General features: G+C 37.1%; 1 protein-coding gene across 1 annotated transcript in view; it reads left to right on the top strand.

Moving 5' to 3' along the window:
* The window catches only part of ARHGAP44 (Rho GTPase activating protein 44), a 208936-nt gene that overhangs the window by 88029 nt on the left and 101405 nt on the right, over window positions 1–19502 (top strand). The window contains exon 2 of the mRNA XM_011933290.1: window positions 18679–18718. Coding sequence (XP_011788680.1) covers window positions 18679–18718 — 40 coding nt within the window. The remainder of the gene's footprint in view (window positions 1–18678; window positions 18719–19502) is intronic.

Here is a 19502-nt window from a genome sequence, read left to right as displayed (position 1 = left end):
AAAAAAAAAAAAAAAAAAAGAAAAAAAGAAAGATATTGTGATAGTCCAGGACTGAGTCTGATGGGGCCTAGCTTGGCACTATGCAAGTAGAAAGGAACCAATAGTTGCTGAAAATATTTGTGATACAAAATTAAGAGGATTTGACAGTTTTGTCAGTGTTGCAAATTGGAAACTTATTTATCTGAAATTGTCATAATAAGACCGTAATTAAGACCGTCTCTGCATCATGGCTGAAAAAGCGCAGGAAAAAAAGTTCTGAAAGAAGAAATTTTGCAGTTAACATTTACCCAGCAAACTGCAAACATTTTACATCGCCCCTTTATTTACTTACTAAAGACGTTTTGAAAACGAACGCCATCATCTAAATTCATTTACCGTAGACTGGCCCTGTTCATATAGCAATTTCTATTTGGAAAAAGTTGATTTGATTGATCACATGCCCTTGGAAAATAGGGGTGTCTACAAAAGACCTACCCTGGCTTAGACTCTTTAAGGGAAAAAAGGAAAAAGAATCGCAAGCATTTTAAGATCATCGATGGTTTATAAAATTTTCAAGGCTTAGTTATTTAAAGAAAATTTAATTAAAATATATTTAGGAAGTATAAAGTCTGCTGATATGCTCAAAGAACTTTAAAAAATGACCAAAGATCATCCTGGCTAATACGGTGAAACCCCATCTCTACTAAAAACACAAACAATTAGCTGGGCGAGGTGGTGGGTGCCTGTAGTCCCAGCTACTCGGGAGGCTGAGGCAGGAGAATGGCGTGAACCTGGGAGGCGGAGCTTGCAGTGAGCCAAGATCGCGCCACACTCCAACCTGGGCGACAGAGTGAGACTCCGTCTCAAAAAACAAAACAAAACAAAAAGAAAAACTAAAGATATATAAACATTATTGTAATTAATAGGTTCAAAAAAATAAAAAGATTGTCTCTGCCTTAAATGCAGCCTTGCTGCTTTGTTCAGTGACTTCTTGGATGGCATCAGAGAAGTCCTCCTTGCTTGACTCTGTCCAAATAAATGTCTTTTTGGATGAGGCCAGAACTCCCAGGTAGCAGGTTAAGAGAGATACTGCAAGAGTCAAGAGGTGCTGTAGTGATTATTCAGCTCCACAATTTCTAAAGTGTATTCATTCACGTGCTGTTCATCCACACCACAGTTATGAATTAGCTGTTACATTAAATGTTTTCGTATTTTTAGAGATGGGAAATGACAGGTTAACTCAAATTAAGCCATTTTATTTATTGCAGAACTTTTCAGAGCCTTTAATACTGTAGTGGGACTCTGTTAATGGAAATTATTGTATTCAGTGTTTCCCTAACTCATTTGTTCACAGAACCTTTTTTTTTCTTTCTTTCTTTTTTTTTTCCAGAACGTCTTATGAATCTATTTTTTCATGGGACACATTTTGGGAAATGCTGTGGTGGCCTAACAAGCTGATATATAACACTGATGACAATCAAGATTTTTGTGGGTGGTGTTGATTATTCTCCTGAAACTCATAAGTAGAACACTGCACATTTTCAAGATCAGTTTGCCCAGGCTCTGTTTTGCTTTCAATCTCTTGTATACAAAAAGTTTAAAAAGATATGACTTGTACCCAGATGTCATCTACACAGCGCCTGTCATCCTGTGGAATGGCTCATCCCTTGAAAATGGTGGATAGTGCTTTTTACCTTGATAATGAATAATGATCCTTGTTTCATTTACAAAGATGAGACCTAAAAGACCCGCCTCCCTAAAAATAGTATCACCTATGAGACCACTGCCTTTCCTTGAAGGTTGGCTTCCGTGGGTCAGGCCTTCACTAATGCTCTACTGAAGTGCTTCAGGAATAGTGAAGGAGGGAGGTCTCAGAGGAGTGGAAATTGGGCTAAGTGACCTCTGTTGTTCCTTCCAACTCAACAGTCACGAGTCTTTTCCCCAGTCAGTGAAACCTGTTCTAGAATCTTCTTAAATCCTTTTGATCATTAAATGAGTTTATGACCTTAAATTTTTAAGAACAAATTTAAGCAGAATTTGTTTCTAGCACAAATCTTTTTCCTTCAAAGAAGAGAGCTTATTCCTGTCTTATCAGCTATGTAGCTACAGTACTTGTATTGGTAATTTTACTGTATTGTTTTTATTTCAATAGGTTTTTGGGGAATGGGTGGTGTTTGGTTACATGAATAAGTTCTTTAGTGGTGATTTCTGAGATTTTGGTGCACCCATCAACTGAGCAGTGTACACTACCCAGTGCATAGTATTTTATTCCTCACCCACCTCCCACCCTTTCCCCCAAGTCCCCAAAGTCCTTTGTATCCTTCTTATGCCTTTGCATCCTCATAGCTTAGCTCCCACTTATGAGTGAGAACATACGATGTTTGGTTTTCCATTCCTGAGTCACTTCACTTAGAACAATGGTCTACAATTTCATCCACGTTGCTGGGAATGCCATTATTTCATTCCTTTTTATGGCTGAGTAGTATTCCATGGTGTATATCACATTTTCTGTATCCACTCATTGATCAGTGGGCATTTGGTCCGGTTCCATATTTTTGCAGTTGCAAATTGGGCTGCTATAAACATGCATGTGGAAGTATCTTTTTCGTATAATGACTTCTTTTCCTCCGAGTAGATACCCAGGAGTGGGGGTTGCTTATTGGTGATTTTAATTTGCATGTAGTTGATGTATGAGTACTTGCTGTAGCTAGCGGTTAGGATACCCTACAACTCAGCACTAGTTTTTAAGCAAAAAGCAGTAAAAACTTTAAAGAAGTGTTACAGTCAAAATTATATATGTATATATTATATATATATAAATATGTGTGTGTGTATATATATACAGTTAAAATATAAATATATATATATATATATACAAGGGGTTTGGGGCACTCATCCCCCATGCAGTTGAAAATTTATGTATAAGTCTTGACTTCCTGAAAACTTTACTAATAGACTACTGTTTACCTGAAGTCTTACTGATACATATGTAGTCAATTAACACGTATTTTATATGTTATATGTGTTATATACTGTATTCTTATAATAAAACTAGAGAAAATATTAAGAAAATCATAAAGAAGAGAAAATATAGAGAGGGGTTGGTCTTACTGTCTCAGGTGTGGCAGAGGTGGAAGAAGATCCATCTATAAATGAACTCAGGTTGTCTGAGGGCATGTGTGGCTGTGTGTGTGTGTGTTGTGTGCACATATCTATATACACCCCATAATATACAGATTCTAATGAACATTTCTTTTTGTTTTTCATCTTGTAGGAATCATTTATGTAATGTGCTTAAATACTTACTACTTTGTTTTTGTTAATTTTCATGTTTATTATTTGATGCATAGATTCCATATGCTTGTATATATATTATGAAACATGTTAAGAAGAAATCTGTTAACCTGTACACAAATTTAGAACCAAAACATTACCGATTCTGTTGAAGCCACCTGTATTTCCTTCCCAAACCCAGTCTCTTTCTGTTTTTCAGAGATAACCATCATTAAAAATTTTGTATTTATAATTCTCTTGCTTTCTTTTCATTTTATTACATATGCATTTATCCTTTCCCAATAAGGTGTTTAATGGTGTTTGCTTCTGAGCTTTATGAAAATGGTTATCATAATTTAAGTAGTCTTTTTGTTATTTTTTTCCAATCAACATTGTGCCTCTAAGAGTCACTCATGTTGTTTGGGTAAACTTTATTTTATTGCTCTTTATTACCATATGATATGGCATTATGTGAATATATTCCGATTTCTTTATTCTCCTCTTGATGGCCATTTTTTGGATGCTGGTCCACTCACTAGTGATAGTGAAATCAACTTAATGAGTATAGTGGAAAAGATTAGTGTGCATCAGATGTAGAGGAAATACTGTTCTGTTAAAAGGTGTTTCATTTGGGTACTTAATTTCATCGTCAAATATACAAAATAATTACATTGTTTTCTACAATGCTTTTTTTTTTTTTGAGACGGAGTCTCACTCTGTCGCCCAGGCTGGAGTGCAGTGGCACGATCTTGGCACACTGCCAACTCTGCCTCCTTGTTCAAGTGATTCTCCTGCCTCAGCCTCCTGAGTAGCTGGGACTACAGGCGCCCACCACCACGCCTGGCTAATTTTTTGTAATTTTAGTAGAGACGGGGATTCATCATGTTAGCCAGGATGGTCTCGATCTCCTGACCTTGTGATCCTCCCGCCTTGGCCTCCCAAAGTGCTGGGATGACAGGCTTGAGCTACTGCACTTGGCTTCTACAATGCTTTTAACAAGTTATCCTTATAGTAGTGGGTTCTCATTACTCCTTATCTCCACCAGTTGAAATTGTCAGACTTCTACGTTTTTACCAAAATGGTAGATATGAAATGGTAACGCTTTGTGGTTTTAATTTGTATATTCCTCATTACTAATGAAGTTGACCAAGCTTTTATATATTCAGTAATCGTTACAGTTTCCTCCTTTAAAAAGTGTTAATCTTTAGCTCATTTTCTTTAGAGTTGATTTTTTTTTTGCCGTTACATTTTCTTATATATGTCTTTTTTCTAGTGTCTTTCTTTTTATTGTTTTTTCAGCCATCATGACAATTAATTTTAATGTAAATATGTCTTTTAATCTTTTCTCTTATGGTTAGTGTTTCTTATTTTTATTTTCTGTGATGTCATTCAATGGTCTAAAGTATAAGATATTCTATATTTTTTTCCCTAGGTGTTTTAATGTCTCACCTTTTACATTTAAGTCTTTAATTCATTGGTATTTGACTTTTGTGTGGAAACCCTATTTCTTTATTTTTTCTCATACGGATAAACAGTTGACGTAGCACTACCAATTAAATAAGTCATGTCTCCTCTCCCTCTCCCCCAATCTTAGATAACACTCTTTTTATCTGTCATTTTTTTCCATTTTTGTGGGTTTGTTCCTGAACACTCTCTTCTGTTTCAGTGACCAATGCAAACATTGATATAATGCTTTCATAATTACTGTGACTTCAGTAAGTTTCAGTATGTGGTCACTGAAGCTCCCTCAACTTATTCTACTTAAGGATAATCGTAGTTTTTCTTAAGCCTTTGCATTTCCATACACATTTTATTTATTTATCTTCTTGTTGTTTGTTTGTTTTGAGACAGAATCTCTCTGTTGCCCATGCTGGAGTACAGTGGTATGATCATAACTGACTGTAGCCTTGTACGCCTGGGCTCAAGAGATCTTCCTGCCTCAGCCTCTTGAGCAGCTGGGACTACAGGCGTGCATCTCCACACTCAGTTATGTTTTCATTTTTTGTAAGACAACATCTCACTATGTTGTCTAGGCTGGTCCTGACCTCTTGGCCTTCGGTGATCCTCCTGCCTCAGCCTCCCAAAGTGCCAGGATTATGGTCCCGTGCCAAACCTTCCAGATAAATTTTAGATTCCACTTGTTAAATTATTTTTTTAATTCTTATTGAGATATTTAATTGAAGCTGCATTGCTATGAAGAGAACTGACGTGTTTTCAAAATTAATTCTTCCCATTCATATATACACTGTATATCTCCCTTTACCTGGCTTCATTCATGTCTTTTACTAATTTTAAATTTTTTCCCTATAAAGACATTGCTCATCTTTTGTTAAACTTATTTCAAATTTCTTTTTTGTATGGAATGAATTTTTAAATTAGACTTTTGAGTATGTACTGGTTATATTAATTTTGTTATATTGATCTTGTATCTAGCCATCTTTCTCAAGTTTTATTATTTATAATAATTTCGATAGATTACTTTGGATTACCTTTGTGAACAAACATATAATCTTCAAATGTCAGTATAGGTTCTTCCTTTTTAGTTTTAAAATCTTCTATTTTAGTTGCTTACTGGGCTGAGTAGACAGTAATAGTAGGAATCCTTGCCTTACTCATGATTATAAAGAGTGTGGTTTTATTGTTTTTATTTTATTTATTTTTATTTTTATTTTACATTTTATTTTATTTTATTCACCCTCTCTCCAAGGGCATGTTTTTAATGTTTCCAGTAAGAATAATGTTTTATAGGTGCTTTTTAAAAATTAAGCTAAGGATTTTCCCTGTTATATTTTTCATCAACAGACATTGAGTTTTACTGAATACTTTGCATTTTTGAGATAGTCTTATTTTGCCCTTTAATTTGTCCATGTGATGAATTATACTTGCAGGTTGCTAAAGTTAAACCATTCTTACATTCTCTAGTAATTAATCAAACTTTTTCCTAATGTGCTAATTTTTTTTAGGACTTTCATGTCATTAATACATGAGGACGCTCTATAATTTTCTTTATACTGTTCTTTTCTAATTGTGGTATCCAGTTATGCTTGTCTCTCAATGAGTTGCACTGTGTTACTTCTTTCTCTATTCTTTTTCGTAATAGTATATTAGGCATATTAAGAATTTATATTCTTTGTATAAGTTCAGAAAGAAATATTTCTTGAAAATGTACCTGTAAAACATCTTGGTCTTCTGTTTTCTTTTTGGAATGATGTTTAATTACTGGTTTAATTTCTTTGATATTTATAAAACGATTCAGACTTCCTCTGTATTCTTTGGTAAAGTTTGTCTTGCTTTTGTTTTTCTAAATGGCCATTTTATCTAATTTTTTTTTTTTTTTTAAAGTTTATCACAAATGTTACCTTTCAAATCTCTGGAGCTTTTCTGTTTTTATTTCCTGTTATTATTTACCTGTTTCTTTTTCATTTTTTACTGAGTAAATCTTGTAGAGGCTTGCCATTTTGTTAGTTTTTTTTTCAAAGAATTAACCAATATGATTTTTTCTATATTACTAGTTTCTTCTTTTTATGGTTTTTTCTTCTAATTTCTTGAAGTTTATTCTGCTTACAGTTATACTTCTTAAATATTTTCAGCCTCTCTTCTAAGAAATTGAGTTTCTGTATTTTTTTCTAAATATCATTTTGCTACCAAATTTGATAGACGGTATTTTCATTGTCTTTCAACTCTAAATATTTTAAATTCCTAACAGTAATTCTTTTTGACCTGTTATCTTAGAAGTGCTTAAAAGATTCCAAATTTGTTTACCGTTAATTTAAACTTGTTATTTATTTGAATTTAAATTACACTGGGGTCACAGAACATCATCTTTGTGACTTCTGTCCTTTGATATTTGTTGAGATGTGCTTTACAGGTTTATAAGTGGTTAATCTTTGGAAATAAATTATTGTGTGCATAAATCAATCTAATAAATCTTGCTATCTTATCCTTTTCAAATCCTCTATGTCCACTTTATTTCTGCCTTACTTCTCTAACTGCAAGAGGAATAATGATATCTGTTGTGGTAAAATTTCCAGGGCTTCCCTGAGCTTCTGTCAGTTTGATTTTTATATTGTGTGATTCTTATCAGGTACCACCAAGTTCAGAATTCTCATAACTTCTTGATGAGTTAAACTTTTGTAACATTATATTGCTGTCCTCTTTCTTTCATAATGTTTTTTTTCTCCCTCAAAGTCTATTAGATTAATTTGAAATAGCCTGGTATGTGTTTTTGTTTCTCTTTTGATCTTCTTGATTGTTTGTGTTTTAGACACAGCTTTTTAGATTGTTTGTGTTTTAGATGCAGCTTTTTATTATTAGCACAGAGCTAGATTTTTGTATCTAAGCTGAACATCTTTTGCTTTTAACTAGAATATTTAGTTTACTTATGTTTTGTGACATATTTGAGTTTGTGTTTAGTCTTTTACTTTGTGCTTTCTATTGTTTCTATATTGCTTTACGCAGCACCATTTTTAATTTTGTTTTCAATCATTAAGTTTTTATTGTCTGTTACTTTGGAAGATATATACTCTATTTCTACTCTTTCAGTGGTACCCTTGTAATGTTTATTATATTTTAGTTTAACGAAATCTGTGCTAAGAGCTTAGAACACTTAACTTCAACCGTTTCACCTTCTTGATTCACATATTGTCTTGTATCTCAGTTCCATCTTCAAACTTTCTTTTTTACTTTTAAAATTTACATGAAGTAAAATTTACTTTTTTGGTAGACTCTTGTTTTAACACAGGCATAGATTTATGTAACCTCCACCACAAACGAACAATTCTGTTACCTCAAAAAGTTCCCTCATGCAGCATCTTTGCAGGCAAACCCTCCCCACCCCCATCTACATCACCCACTGCACTGCTTTCCATCCCTATGGTTTAGCTTTTCCAGGGTGCCTTATAAATGGAATCATTCAGTACATATGCAGCCTTTGGGGATTGGCTTTTTACACTGAGCATAATGGTTTGATATCTATTCATGTTGTAGCATGTATCAATGGTCCATTCCTCTATCTTGCTAAACTTTTTGTTGTTGTTGTTGTTTGTTTTTTGTTTGTTTGTTTTGAGACAGAGTCTCATTGTGTCGCCCAGGCTGGAGTGCAATGGCACAGTCTCAGCTCACTGCAACCTCTGCCTCCTGGGTTCAAGCGATTCTTCTGCCTCAGCCTCCCAAGTAGCTGAGACTACAGACACGTGCCACCACGCCCAGCTAATTTTTGTATTTTTAGTAGAGATGGGGTTTCACCATATTGTCCAGGCTGGTCTCGAACTCCTGACCTCGTGATCTGCCCACCTCGGCCTCCCAAAGTGCTGGGATTACAGGCATGAGCCATTGCGCCCAGCACCTGCTGAGCATATTCTGTCATATACGCCTATTCTCTAGTTTATCCATTCACCTGTTGAAGGGCAAAAATTTTCAGATTTTTAGTATTACAAATAAAACTCTATGAACATTCACAGAGTAGGGGTGTATGTGTGGGTATGTGTAACATAAATGTTCTTTTCTCTAGAGTGGCTTTGCTGGGTCATATGGCAAGTGTATGTTCAAGTTTATGACAAATTGCCAAAGTGTTTTCTACATCAGCTGTACCATTTTGCTGTGCCCAACTCCCAGCAATGTGTGAGAGTTCCAGTTATTCCATATTGTCCAGAACTTGATGTGTGTGTGTGTGTGTGTGTGTGTGTGTGTTTGCTGTCACTCAAATACTAGTATCTCATTTTCTCGTAATTTGCATTGTCTTAAGGGCTAATAATGTTGAACCATCTTTTCTTGTGCTTATTTTCCACTCATCTGTCTTCACTGGTAAAGTATTTATTCAGATTTCTAGCCCATTTTAAATAGGATTTTTTTTATAGTTAAGTTTCAGAGTTCTTTGCATGTTCTGTATACAATTCTTACATATGTGAGTTACAAATAATTTCTCTCTTTTTCTGAGTTGTCTTTTCCATCTTTTAACAGTGTCTTTCACACAACAAAAGCTTTTAGTTTCGAAGAAGTCTAATGTATCTTTTTTTTTTCTATTGTGAATCATGATTTTGATGTCCTAAGAATCCATTGTCTAAACCAAGGTCACAGATATTTTCTTCTATTTCCTGTAAATGTTTTATAACTTTTTTATTGAAGTGTATGATCTATTATAAATTAATTTTTGTCAATGATGTACAAAGGGGCCAGGGTTCATAGTTTTACCTATTTATGTGTTCCGTCGCAATTTGGTAGACTATCCTTACTCTATTAAATTGCCTTTGTGCCTTTTTCAGAGATCCCTGATTATGTCTGTCTAGGTCTGTTTTGTATACTCTTTATTCTGTTCCACTGATCTGGGTTTCTTTTTCCCAAGACCATACTCTCTGGATTGATTACTTATTTTATACTAAATCTTAAAATTGGATCATGTGAGTCCTACTTTTCTTTCTAGAAAATTTTAACTATTTCATTTGTATTGTCATATCAATTTTAGAATCAATTTGTCTATAACTATAATAAATCTTAAGATTTTGATTGGGATTGCATTTAATTTGTGATCAGTTTGGGGAGAATTGATAACTGACATGTACAAATACCACGGACATGCTTTTTCTCTCTATTTAGATCTGCTTTTATTTATTTTAAGCATTTTGTACCTTTCTGTCTACAAATTCCGTACGTTTTAATGGATTAACACCTAAGTGTTTTTTTAAGAAACTACCAGTGGCATATTTTATTTCAGTGTTCATGTGTTCATTATTAGTAAGTACAATTTATTTTTGTGTGTTTATCTCATGTCATGCAATCTTGCAGAAACCATTTGTTAGTTCTAGGAATGTTTTTGTAGGTTCCTTGGCATTTTCTACATAGACTATTATATCATCTGCAAATAGAGACATTTTTATTTGTCCCTCTCATATCTACATGCTTTTTATCTTTTCTTGTCTTATTACACTAAGTTAAACTTTCAGGACCATGACGAATGAGTGGTAAGAGCAAATGCACTTGCCTTGATTCCTGTTTTGGAGGAAAGCATGTAGTCTTTCAAAAGTATAGATTTTTTCGTACATGTTATTTATCGAGTTGAGGAAGTTTCCCTTTACTCCTAGTTTTCTGAGACTTTTTTTTTTTTTTTTTTTTGGCCAGGAATGGGTTTTGAATCTGGTCAAAGGCTTTTTCTACATTATTTGCTACGATCATGTGGTTTTTCTTCCTTAATCTTTTAATACGGTGAGTGGATTACACTGATTGATGTTTGAATGTTGAACCAACTTTCTATCCTTGGAATAAACCCCACTTGTTTTGTTATTCATAATGGTGAATTAGTCATAATGATGAAAAATTATTTTTATACATGGCTGAATTCTGTTTGCATTGGCTGATAGATTGATTGACTGATTGACAGGGCCTTGCTCTGCTCTCCAGGCTGGAGTAAAAAGGAGTGATCATGGCTCACATGGAACCTTGACCTCCTGGTCTCCAGCGATCCTCCCACCTCAGCCACCCTAGGAGCTAGGACTACAGGCATACCACGCCTGGCTAATTTTTTCTCTCCTTTTGTTTTTGTAAAGTTGAGGTTTTATTATGTTGTGCAGGCTGGTCTCAAACTCCTATCCTCAAGTGATCCTCCACCTTGGCCTCCCAAAATGTTGGGTTTACAGACGTGAGTCACCATGCCCAGACTATTTACTTTTATTTTGTTAAGGACTTTTACACCCATATTCATGGAGCGGTATTGGTCTATAATTAGTTTTTGTCATGTTTTGATATCAAAGTAATATTAGATTCATAAAATGTATTGAGAAGCGTTCTTTCATTTTCTGGAAGAGATTGTTTAGAATAGGTGATATTTCTTTTTAAAACATTTGGTAGAATTATCTAGTGAAACCTTCTGTGCCTGAAGATTTTTGCAGGGAAGTTTTTAAAGTACAAATTCAAATTTTTATAGCCACAGAGAATATTCAAATGATCTATTTCATATTATGTGTATTGCGGTCATTTTGTTTGTTTGTTTTTTTTTTTAAAGGAATTAGTCCATTTCATCTAAGTTGTCAAATATGTGTGTGTAGGTTTTTTCAAAGGCATCCTTTTGATTTCTACAGGGTATGAAGTGATATTCCCTGCTTCATTCCTATTGTTGATAATGTTCTTTTCAATCTTACTAGAGATTTTTTAAACTTTATTGATCTTTTCAAAGAACCAGCTCTTTAATCAAGTTTCTTTAGTTTTTTTTGTTGTTATTGTTAAAGTCATTATTTTCTTCCCTTATGCTTATAATTTCCTTCCTTCTGCTTGCTTTGGACTTCTTTTGGTCTTTTTTCTAGGTTGTTGGAGTAGGATTTTTTTTTTTTTTTTGTGAGACGGAGTCTCGCTCTGTCACCCAGGCTGGAGTGCAGTGGCCGGATCTCAGCTCACTGCAAGCTCCGCCTCCCGGGTTCACGCCATTCTCCTGCCTCAGCCTCCCGAGTAGCTGGGACTACAGACGCCGCCACCTCGCCCGGCTAGTTTTTTGTATTTTTTTAGTAGAGACGGGGTTTCACCGTGTTAGCCAGGATGGTCTCGATCTCCTGACCTCGTGATCCGCCTGCCTCGGCCTCCCAAAGTGCTGGGATTACAGGCTTGAGCCACCGCGCCCGGCCTGGAGTAGGATCTTTTATTGACTTGGGACTGTTCTTCTTTTCTAATGTATAGATTTAATGGTATAATTTTTTTTCCAGCACAACTTTGGTTGTGCCCAACATTTTTATATGTTATGTTTTTATTTCATTCAGTTTAATTTTTAAACATCTTCCTTGAGACCCTCCATGGATTATTTAAATGCTGTTTAGTTTCCACATGTTTGAAAATTTTCTTCTTATCCTGCTGTTACTGATTTCTCATTTGACTCCATTGTGGCCACAGAACAAACTGCATGTGACTTGCATTCTTTCAAATTAGTTGAGGTTTGTTTTGTAGTTCCAGATGTTGTCTATCTTGGTATATGTTCCGTGAAACTGGAAAAGAGCATATATTTTGCTCATGTTGGGTGGAGTGTTCTGTAGGTATCAGTTAGATCTTATTGGTTAATGGAGGTGTTGTGTTTTTTGTATATTGTTGCTGATTTTTAAAATTTAGTTCTATTGTTGAGAGAGAAGGTGTTGAAGTTTCCAACTATAGTTGTGTATTTGTCTATTTCTCCTTTTCATTGTATCAGTTTTTTGCTTCATATATTTTAGAACTCTGTTTTTTGGTGGATATACATTTGGGATTGTTGTGTCTTAGGGCTTGATCCTTTTATCATTATTTCATGCTCCTCTTTATCTCTGGTAATTTTCTTTGTTCTGAAATTGTCTTTATCTGACATTAATATAGATACTTCTGCCTTTTTGGATTAAAGCTTCCATTATGTCTTTTCCAATTTTTTATTTTCATGCTTCTGGTATAATTTATTTGAAATGAGATTCTTGTAGACACTATATTTTAAAATCCATTCTTCTAGTTCTTATCTTTTAATTGGTATATTTAGGCTGTTTACATTTAATGTAATTATAGACATGTTAAACATAAATCTGCCATTTTTGTTTATTTTTTGTTTTCTCTTCTGTTTTTCATTTCTTGCTTTTATTTTTCTTGTATTCCTATGAATTAATTTATCATTTTTGAGAATTTCATTGATGTATTTCTTGTGTTTGTCTTGTTCCATTTCATGCTCTAACAGAATGCCACAGTCTGAGTAATTTATAATAAACTGAGATTTTATTTTCTCAGAGTTCTGGAGGCTGGGAAGTCCAACAACAAGGGAGTAGCATCTGGTGAAGGCCTTCTTGAAACATTATAACATGGCAGAAGGGAACACATGGATAAGAGAGCAAGAGGGGACCAACCTTGGTCCTTTTATAAGAAACCCACTTCTGTGATAATGAACCCACTCCCACAATAACAGCATTAATCTGAACACTTCCCATTAGATCCCACTTCTCAGCACCACTGCATTGGGAATCCAGTTTCCAACACAGGAACTTCAGGAGACACATTCAACTTATAGCATTCTGCCTCTGACCCCCAACATTCATGTCCTTCTACCATGAAAAACACATTTGCTCCATCCCAATAGCCCAAGAATCTTAACTGTTTCCAAAACCACCTCAAAAGTCCAGAATCTCATCTAGATCAGATATTGGTGAGATTCAAGACACAATTCATCCTGAGGCAAACTTCTTTTAGCTGTGAGCTTGTGAAATCAAAACAAGTTATCTACTTTAAAAAGCCGTGGAGGGAAAGACATGGGATAAATGTTCCTATCTCAAAAGGCAGAAATAGGCAAGAAGAAAGGGATAACTGGTTCCAACTAAGTCTAGCACCCAATAGGAAAAATGTTAAATCTTAAAGCGGGAGAATGTTTTTTTACCCCATGTGTACGTTTTGAGCACATGGGTGGAGGTTTTGACCTCAAAACCTTGGGCAGTCCTGTTTTCACGTTTTTGCTGGGCTCAGCCTGTGCAAGCTCTTCCAGGCTGAGGCTATGTTCTGGTAGCTCTACAGTTCTGGGGTTTGGGGGCAGCCCTGTCCCCATGGCTGCACTAGTGGAGTACACTCTGCAGTGGCTTTGACCCCACAGTTCTGCTGGGCATCACCCTAATAGGGTCTCTCTGTAGTGGTTCCACTCTTGTGACATGTCTCTTGTGACTTGTCTCTGCCTGGATCCCTAGGCTGTCTGATACATCCTTTGAAATCTAGGTGGATGTAACATTGTGCCCTCGCTCCAAAAATTTATACCTCCACAGCTTATGAACTCTGCACCAGCAGAGTTAGCACTATATGGATACCACCAAGCTTACCACTTATGCTCTCTTGAGAGCAGCAGCCCAGACTGCACTTGGGGTTACTTGAATCACAGCTGGAACAACCAAGGAGCACTGCACAGGAATGCAAGGAGCAGAGTCCCTGGGCAGTGAACCCATGGAAGGCATCTTGAGCTAGTCTAATGAAACCATTCTGCCCTCCTAGAGCTCTGGGCCTGTAATGGGAGGATCAAAGATCTCTGAAATATCTTGCAGGTCATTCTGTCATTGCCTTGATGAATAGCACCTGGCTTCCTTCTAGCCACACTAAGCTCTTTCTCAAAGGGGACACTTGGCACGTTTTTGTGTTTTACATGGCCAGGCTGTGAATTTTCCAAATGGTTACATTCTGCTTCTCTTTTATTCATAAATTCCACCTTTAAATATTTTCTCTCTTTTTGCATCTTACTGTATGCAGTTAAAGGAAGCCACGCAGATTCTTCAATATTTTGCTTGGAAATTTTTTCCACCAGATATCCTAGTTCATCACTCTTAAGTTCCATCTTCATTAAAACCCTTGGGGATGGACATAGTTCAGTCAAGTTCTGTGTAACTTTGTAAAAAGGATGGCCTTTACTTCAGTTTCTAATAAGATATTTTTCATTCTCATATAAGACCTCATCAGAGTGGTCTCTACTGTCCATATTTTTACCCACATTGTGGTCATTAATATCTAAGTAACCTCTAAGAAATTTTACCCTTCATACAGCTCTTCTCTTCTGAGCCCTCACCAGAATCACTCTTAACTCTTTGTTCACAGCAATGCAGGCTTTTTCTAACCTGCTCTTCCAGACTCTTTTAGTCTCTGTCCACTATCTAGTTCCAAAGCTGCTTCCACATTTTCAGGTATTTGTTATAGCAGTACCTCACTCTCTGGTACCAATTTTCTTTGTGCTACCATAAGCGAATACCATGGTCTCTAATTTGTAATAAAACAGAAATTTATTGGCCACAGTTCTGGAGGCTGGGAAGTTTGAGATGGAGGAGCTAGCGTCTGGCAAGGTCCTTCTTGCTACATTGTGACATGATTGAAGTCATCATATGGGCAGGAGAGAGCAAGAGGGAGCTCACCTTGTCCTTTTGTAAGAAACCCACCCTCATGATAATGAACACACTCCCACAATGACAGTATTAATTCATTGAGGGTTGTGTCCCCATGACCCATATACCTCCCGTTAGGCTCCACCTTTCAGCACCGCTGCTTTAGAGATCAAGGTTTCATCACAGGAACTTTGTGGAACACATCCAAACCATAGCAGTATTGTTGAGGTGGCTGTAGATGTTACGTACTATGTACATAACTTACCATAGTCTACTGCTCTCATCATTTTACCAGTTTGAGTGATAGCTTCCCCAGTTCTGGTATTTCGAGTTTCCTTCTTTTATCATTTTGGGTTTTTTTTTTTGAGATGGAGTCTCAGTCTTGTCACCTAGGCTGGAGTGCAGTGGCATGATCTCGGCTCACTGTAACCTCTGCCTCCCAGGTTCAAGCGATTCTCCTGCCTCAGCCTCCCAAGTAGCTGGGATTACAGGCACACACCACCACATCCGGCTAATTTTTTGTACTTTTAGCAGAGACGGGGTTTCACCATGTTGGCCAGGCTAGTCTCGAACTCCTGACCGCAGGTGATCTGCCTGCCTCGGCCTCCCAAAGTGCTGGGATTACAGGCGCACATCATCACACCTGGCTAATTTTTTGTACATTTTAGAGATGGGGTTTCACTATGTTGGCCAGGCTAGTCTTGAACTCCTGACCGCAGGTGATCTGCCTGCCTCGGCCTCCCAAAGTGCTAGGATTACAGGTGTGAACCACCGCGCCCAAACTTTGGGTTGATTTTAGATAACTTTCTTTAGCCATAGGAAGCCTGCCGATGATAAATTCTGTTAACTTTTGTATATCTGAGATTGTCTTGATTTCCCCTTCATTCCTGAAGAATATTTTCATTAGCTAAAGGGTTCTAGGTTGACAGTTTCTTTCTTTCAACCCTGGAAAAATGATGTGCCACTTTCTTTTAGTCTCCATTTTTCTTGAGAAATCTGCTGTCATTCTAATTGCTTTTCCTCCATTGTTAAGGTATCATTTCTTGCACCTTGGTTTCAAGATTTGTCTTTAGTTCTTAGAAGTTTGACCATGATGTGTCTTGGTGAGGATTTCTTTGTTTATCCTCTTTGGGGTTTGTTCAGCTTTTCAAATATGTAGGTTTGTGTCTTTTGCCACATTTGGGGCATTTTTAGCCTTATTTCTTTTGAGTATTTTTTAGCCTATCTTTTTTTAACTTTTTTATCATGGCCAACTTAGTCTAATATAGCTACCATTTTTTCCCCTCTTCTTCTGGGACTCTGATGACATAAATATTTGATCTTTTGTTATAGCCTCACAGGTCCTTGGGGCTTTTTTTGTTTGTTGATTTGTTTGGTCTATTTTTGCCGTGTTGTTCAGATTGGAAAATGTCTATTATGCTTCCTCCAGTTCACTGATTCTTTCATCTACCCCCTCCATTCTGCTGTTGAACCCATCAACTGAGTTTTTTTTTTTAATTAGATTGTTATATTTTTCAGATCTAAAATTTTTCTTTTTTATATCTTCTATTTTCTTTCTGAGACTTCCTATTTCTTTCATTTATTTCAAGCATATTTATTAGTACACATTGAAGCATTTTCATGATGAATAATTAGAATCTATTGTCTTTTTTTCTTTCAGTTTGAGTTTTTTTTTTCTTGTTCTTGGTGTGATGAGTAATTGAAATCTGGATATTATGGCTATTATATTATGCGACTCTGGATCTCATTTAAACTTTGTCTTGGAGCTGACTTCCTCTGATGCTACTCTAGTAGGGGGAGCAGGAGTGCTGCTTTGTTTCTGATGAGTTGGGGTGGAAGTCCGGGTTCTCCACTTGGCTGGCCTTCACTGACCCTTCAGAGATAGAGGTGCTCCTTGTTAATACTGGGTGGGTGTGGGAGTTCTGGTTTTCTACTGGGCCTCCACTGATACCTCAGTGGCTGGTGGCAGGGTGGTTATGAGTGTCTAGTTGTTGCTCCCTACTTGGCTTTCACTAATACTGCAGAAGGGAGTGGCCTCATTACTGCTGGGCATTGGCAAGAGTCCTGTCTGTCCACTAGGACTCCTGTGACACCACCCCAAGGGGAAGGCGAAGAGATGCTTCATTATCACCACATGGGCGTGGGTGTCCAGGTGACCATGTGATTTCCACTGCTCCTGCAGCAGAGGAAGACGGACTTTGTCAGTTGCCTAGTAGTGATAGATGCTCCCACTCCCTAGGGATGGATGCTGTCTTTGTGTGTCTCAGTGTTCTCTGATGCTCCCACACTGATGAGGGGCACGGGCTTGGGTGCTTGTTACAGCCTGGTAGGGGTAGAAGTCAGGGCTCCCTACTCAGCTTTTGTTGGCGTGGGTGGAATACGACAATTCTTTTATGTGGTGTTGGCTGCGGTGAGCAGTTTTCTAAAAAGTGTCTGTCTTGCTCAGCTGCTCCTTTCTTGGTCCTTTGTCTACAGAGACCAGGCTTTTGTTGGGGTTTGTTTTGTCTGAGCCTGTTGGTGTTTTAGGTGTTACTGTTGCTAGTTTCTTAAGCTCCAAGGCTGAGAAATGTGAAGGACAAGAGTTTTACCATGTTATTCTGAAGGTTCCCAGCCAGTATGCCTTCCTTCTCCTTTTCAGGGTCTTGTGTTTCTATACTATCGTAGGTTTTTAGTTGTGTGAGTGAGAAGAATTGCTACAATACATTCACTCCTTCTTCCTGGAAGCAGAAGTCCTACTGCTTATTTTTTAATATGTCATTTGTTCTTTGATATTTTATACATACATTGCAGTCTTTGATCATTGCAATAGTCGAAATTCTTTAGACTTCTCATATGTTGTTCCTTCTTTCTCTGTACCCTTAAATCTTGATGATTTGTTTTCATGTGAATTTGCTGTGTTTGCGTTTTTGTGTGTGTGAGAGAGAGAGTGTGTGTGTGCATGTTGTTAGAGAAAGTGAGAGTGAGAAAGAGAGAGCGAGAGAGCGAGAGAGCGTTGAATTAGAATGCTCTGTTCCTGAGAGAATTGGCACTCTCCTCTAACATGAGGCAGGCGGTACTAACGGGTTAGCTGGGTCCAATTCCTCCAGTATCCAGGTTGTCTAAATGTAGAAGTTTCAGGTTCAAGCCCTCCACTTTCTTGTGGACCTAACACTTGGTTGCCAGACCATGGTGGTGGCATTTGCATTAGTTGCCAAGATTCAATACTATCTCTGTGTTTGTTGTTAATTGATCCTTTCTCAGATTTCTGCTACATTAGCTTACTTATTTGGGGGAGGCTGAGGGTTATGGCTGGAGAAACCTTAATTCTGATACTTAAAATATATATGTGTCTGGGAACAAAGGCATACATTTGTTGTCATGAGTCCAGGTTCCAGTCTATAGTGGGAAAGTCTTCAGGGTATCTGCTTTGCTGTGTTTGCTGATGTGTTGGTTTTTTAAGTTTCCTAGTAAATTCTAGTTTTACCTATGCTCTTCGTAAATGTTTCTGCTACTAACGTCTCTGTTTTTCTGGTATTGCCTTAATTGAAGAGATTGGGGAGTAATTATGAGGCTCTGTTGTTAGTTTTCTTACTGATATATTTCTCAATGTTCTTTTTAGGGCTGAAAAGACGGAAGTTTTGAGTGAAGACCTTCTTCAGGTAAGGCGGCCATTGACACCGGCTCACAGATACCAGAGATATACGGGAGGCTGAGGCAGGAGAATTGCTTGAACCCAGGAGGTGGAGGTTGCAGCTAGTGGGTATTGCGCCACTACACTCCAGCCTGGCGACAGAGCAAGACTCCATCTCATAAAAACAAAACAAAACAAAACAAAACAAAACAACAACCAAAAAACTAAGCCATCCCCAGTGCAGTTCAGACTGCTCTAGGTGCTGTTTACAAACTGTTGGGAGAAAAGTTTTTTTATCTTTTACGACTGTACTTTGCATGATGAATACTGGTTTGGGTTAAGCTCTTTCAGGAGAGGTTTAAAGTCATTTCACCACTGTTAGCCTGAGGGTCCTGGAGTCTGTGATTGCTGCCCCTCCAGTTCTCCAGCATTAAAAGTGGTGTCTCATTGTGGTTTTGATTTGCATTTCTCTGATGGCCAGTGATGATGAGCATTTTTTCGTGTGTCTGTTGGCCGCATAAATGTCTTCTTTTGAGACGTGTCTGTTCATATCCTTTGCCCACTTTTTGATGGGGTTGTTTGATTTTTTCTTTTAAGTTTATTTAAGTTCTTTTTTAGAATGGCAATCATTAAAAAGTCAAAGAAACAACAGATGTGGAGAGGATGTGGAGAAATAGGAACACTTTTACACTGTTGGTGGGACTGTAAATGAGCTCAACCATTGTGGAAGACAGTGTGGCGATTCCTCAAGGATCTAGAACTAGAAATACCATTTGACCCAGCCATCCCATTACTGGGTGTATACCCAAAGG

This window comes from Colobus angolensis, unplaced genomic scaffold, assembly GCF_000951035.1.
Source record: "Colobus angolensis palliatus isolate OR3802 unplaced genomic scaffold, Cang.pa_1.0 Scaffold125, whole genome shotgun sequence".
Lineage (NCBI taxonomy): Eukaryota > Metazoa > Chordata > Mammalia > Primates > Cercopithecidae > Colobus > Colobus angolensis.
The sequence above is the reverse complement of the archived record's forward strand: the minus strand, read 5'-3'. Positions and strand labels throughout refer to the sequence as shown.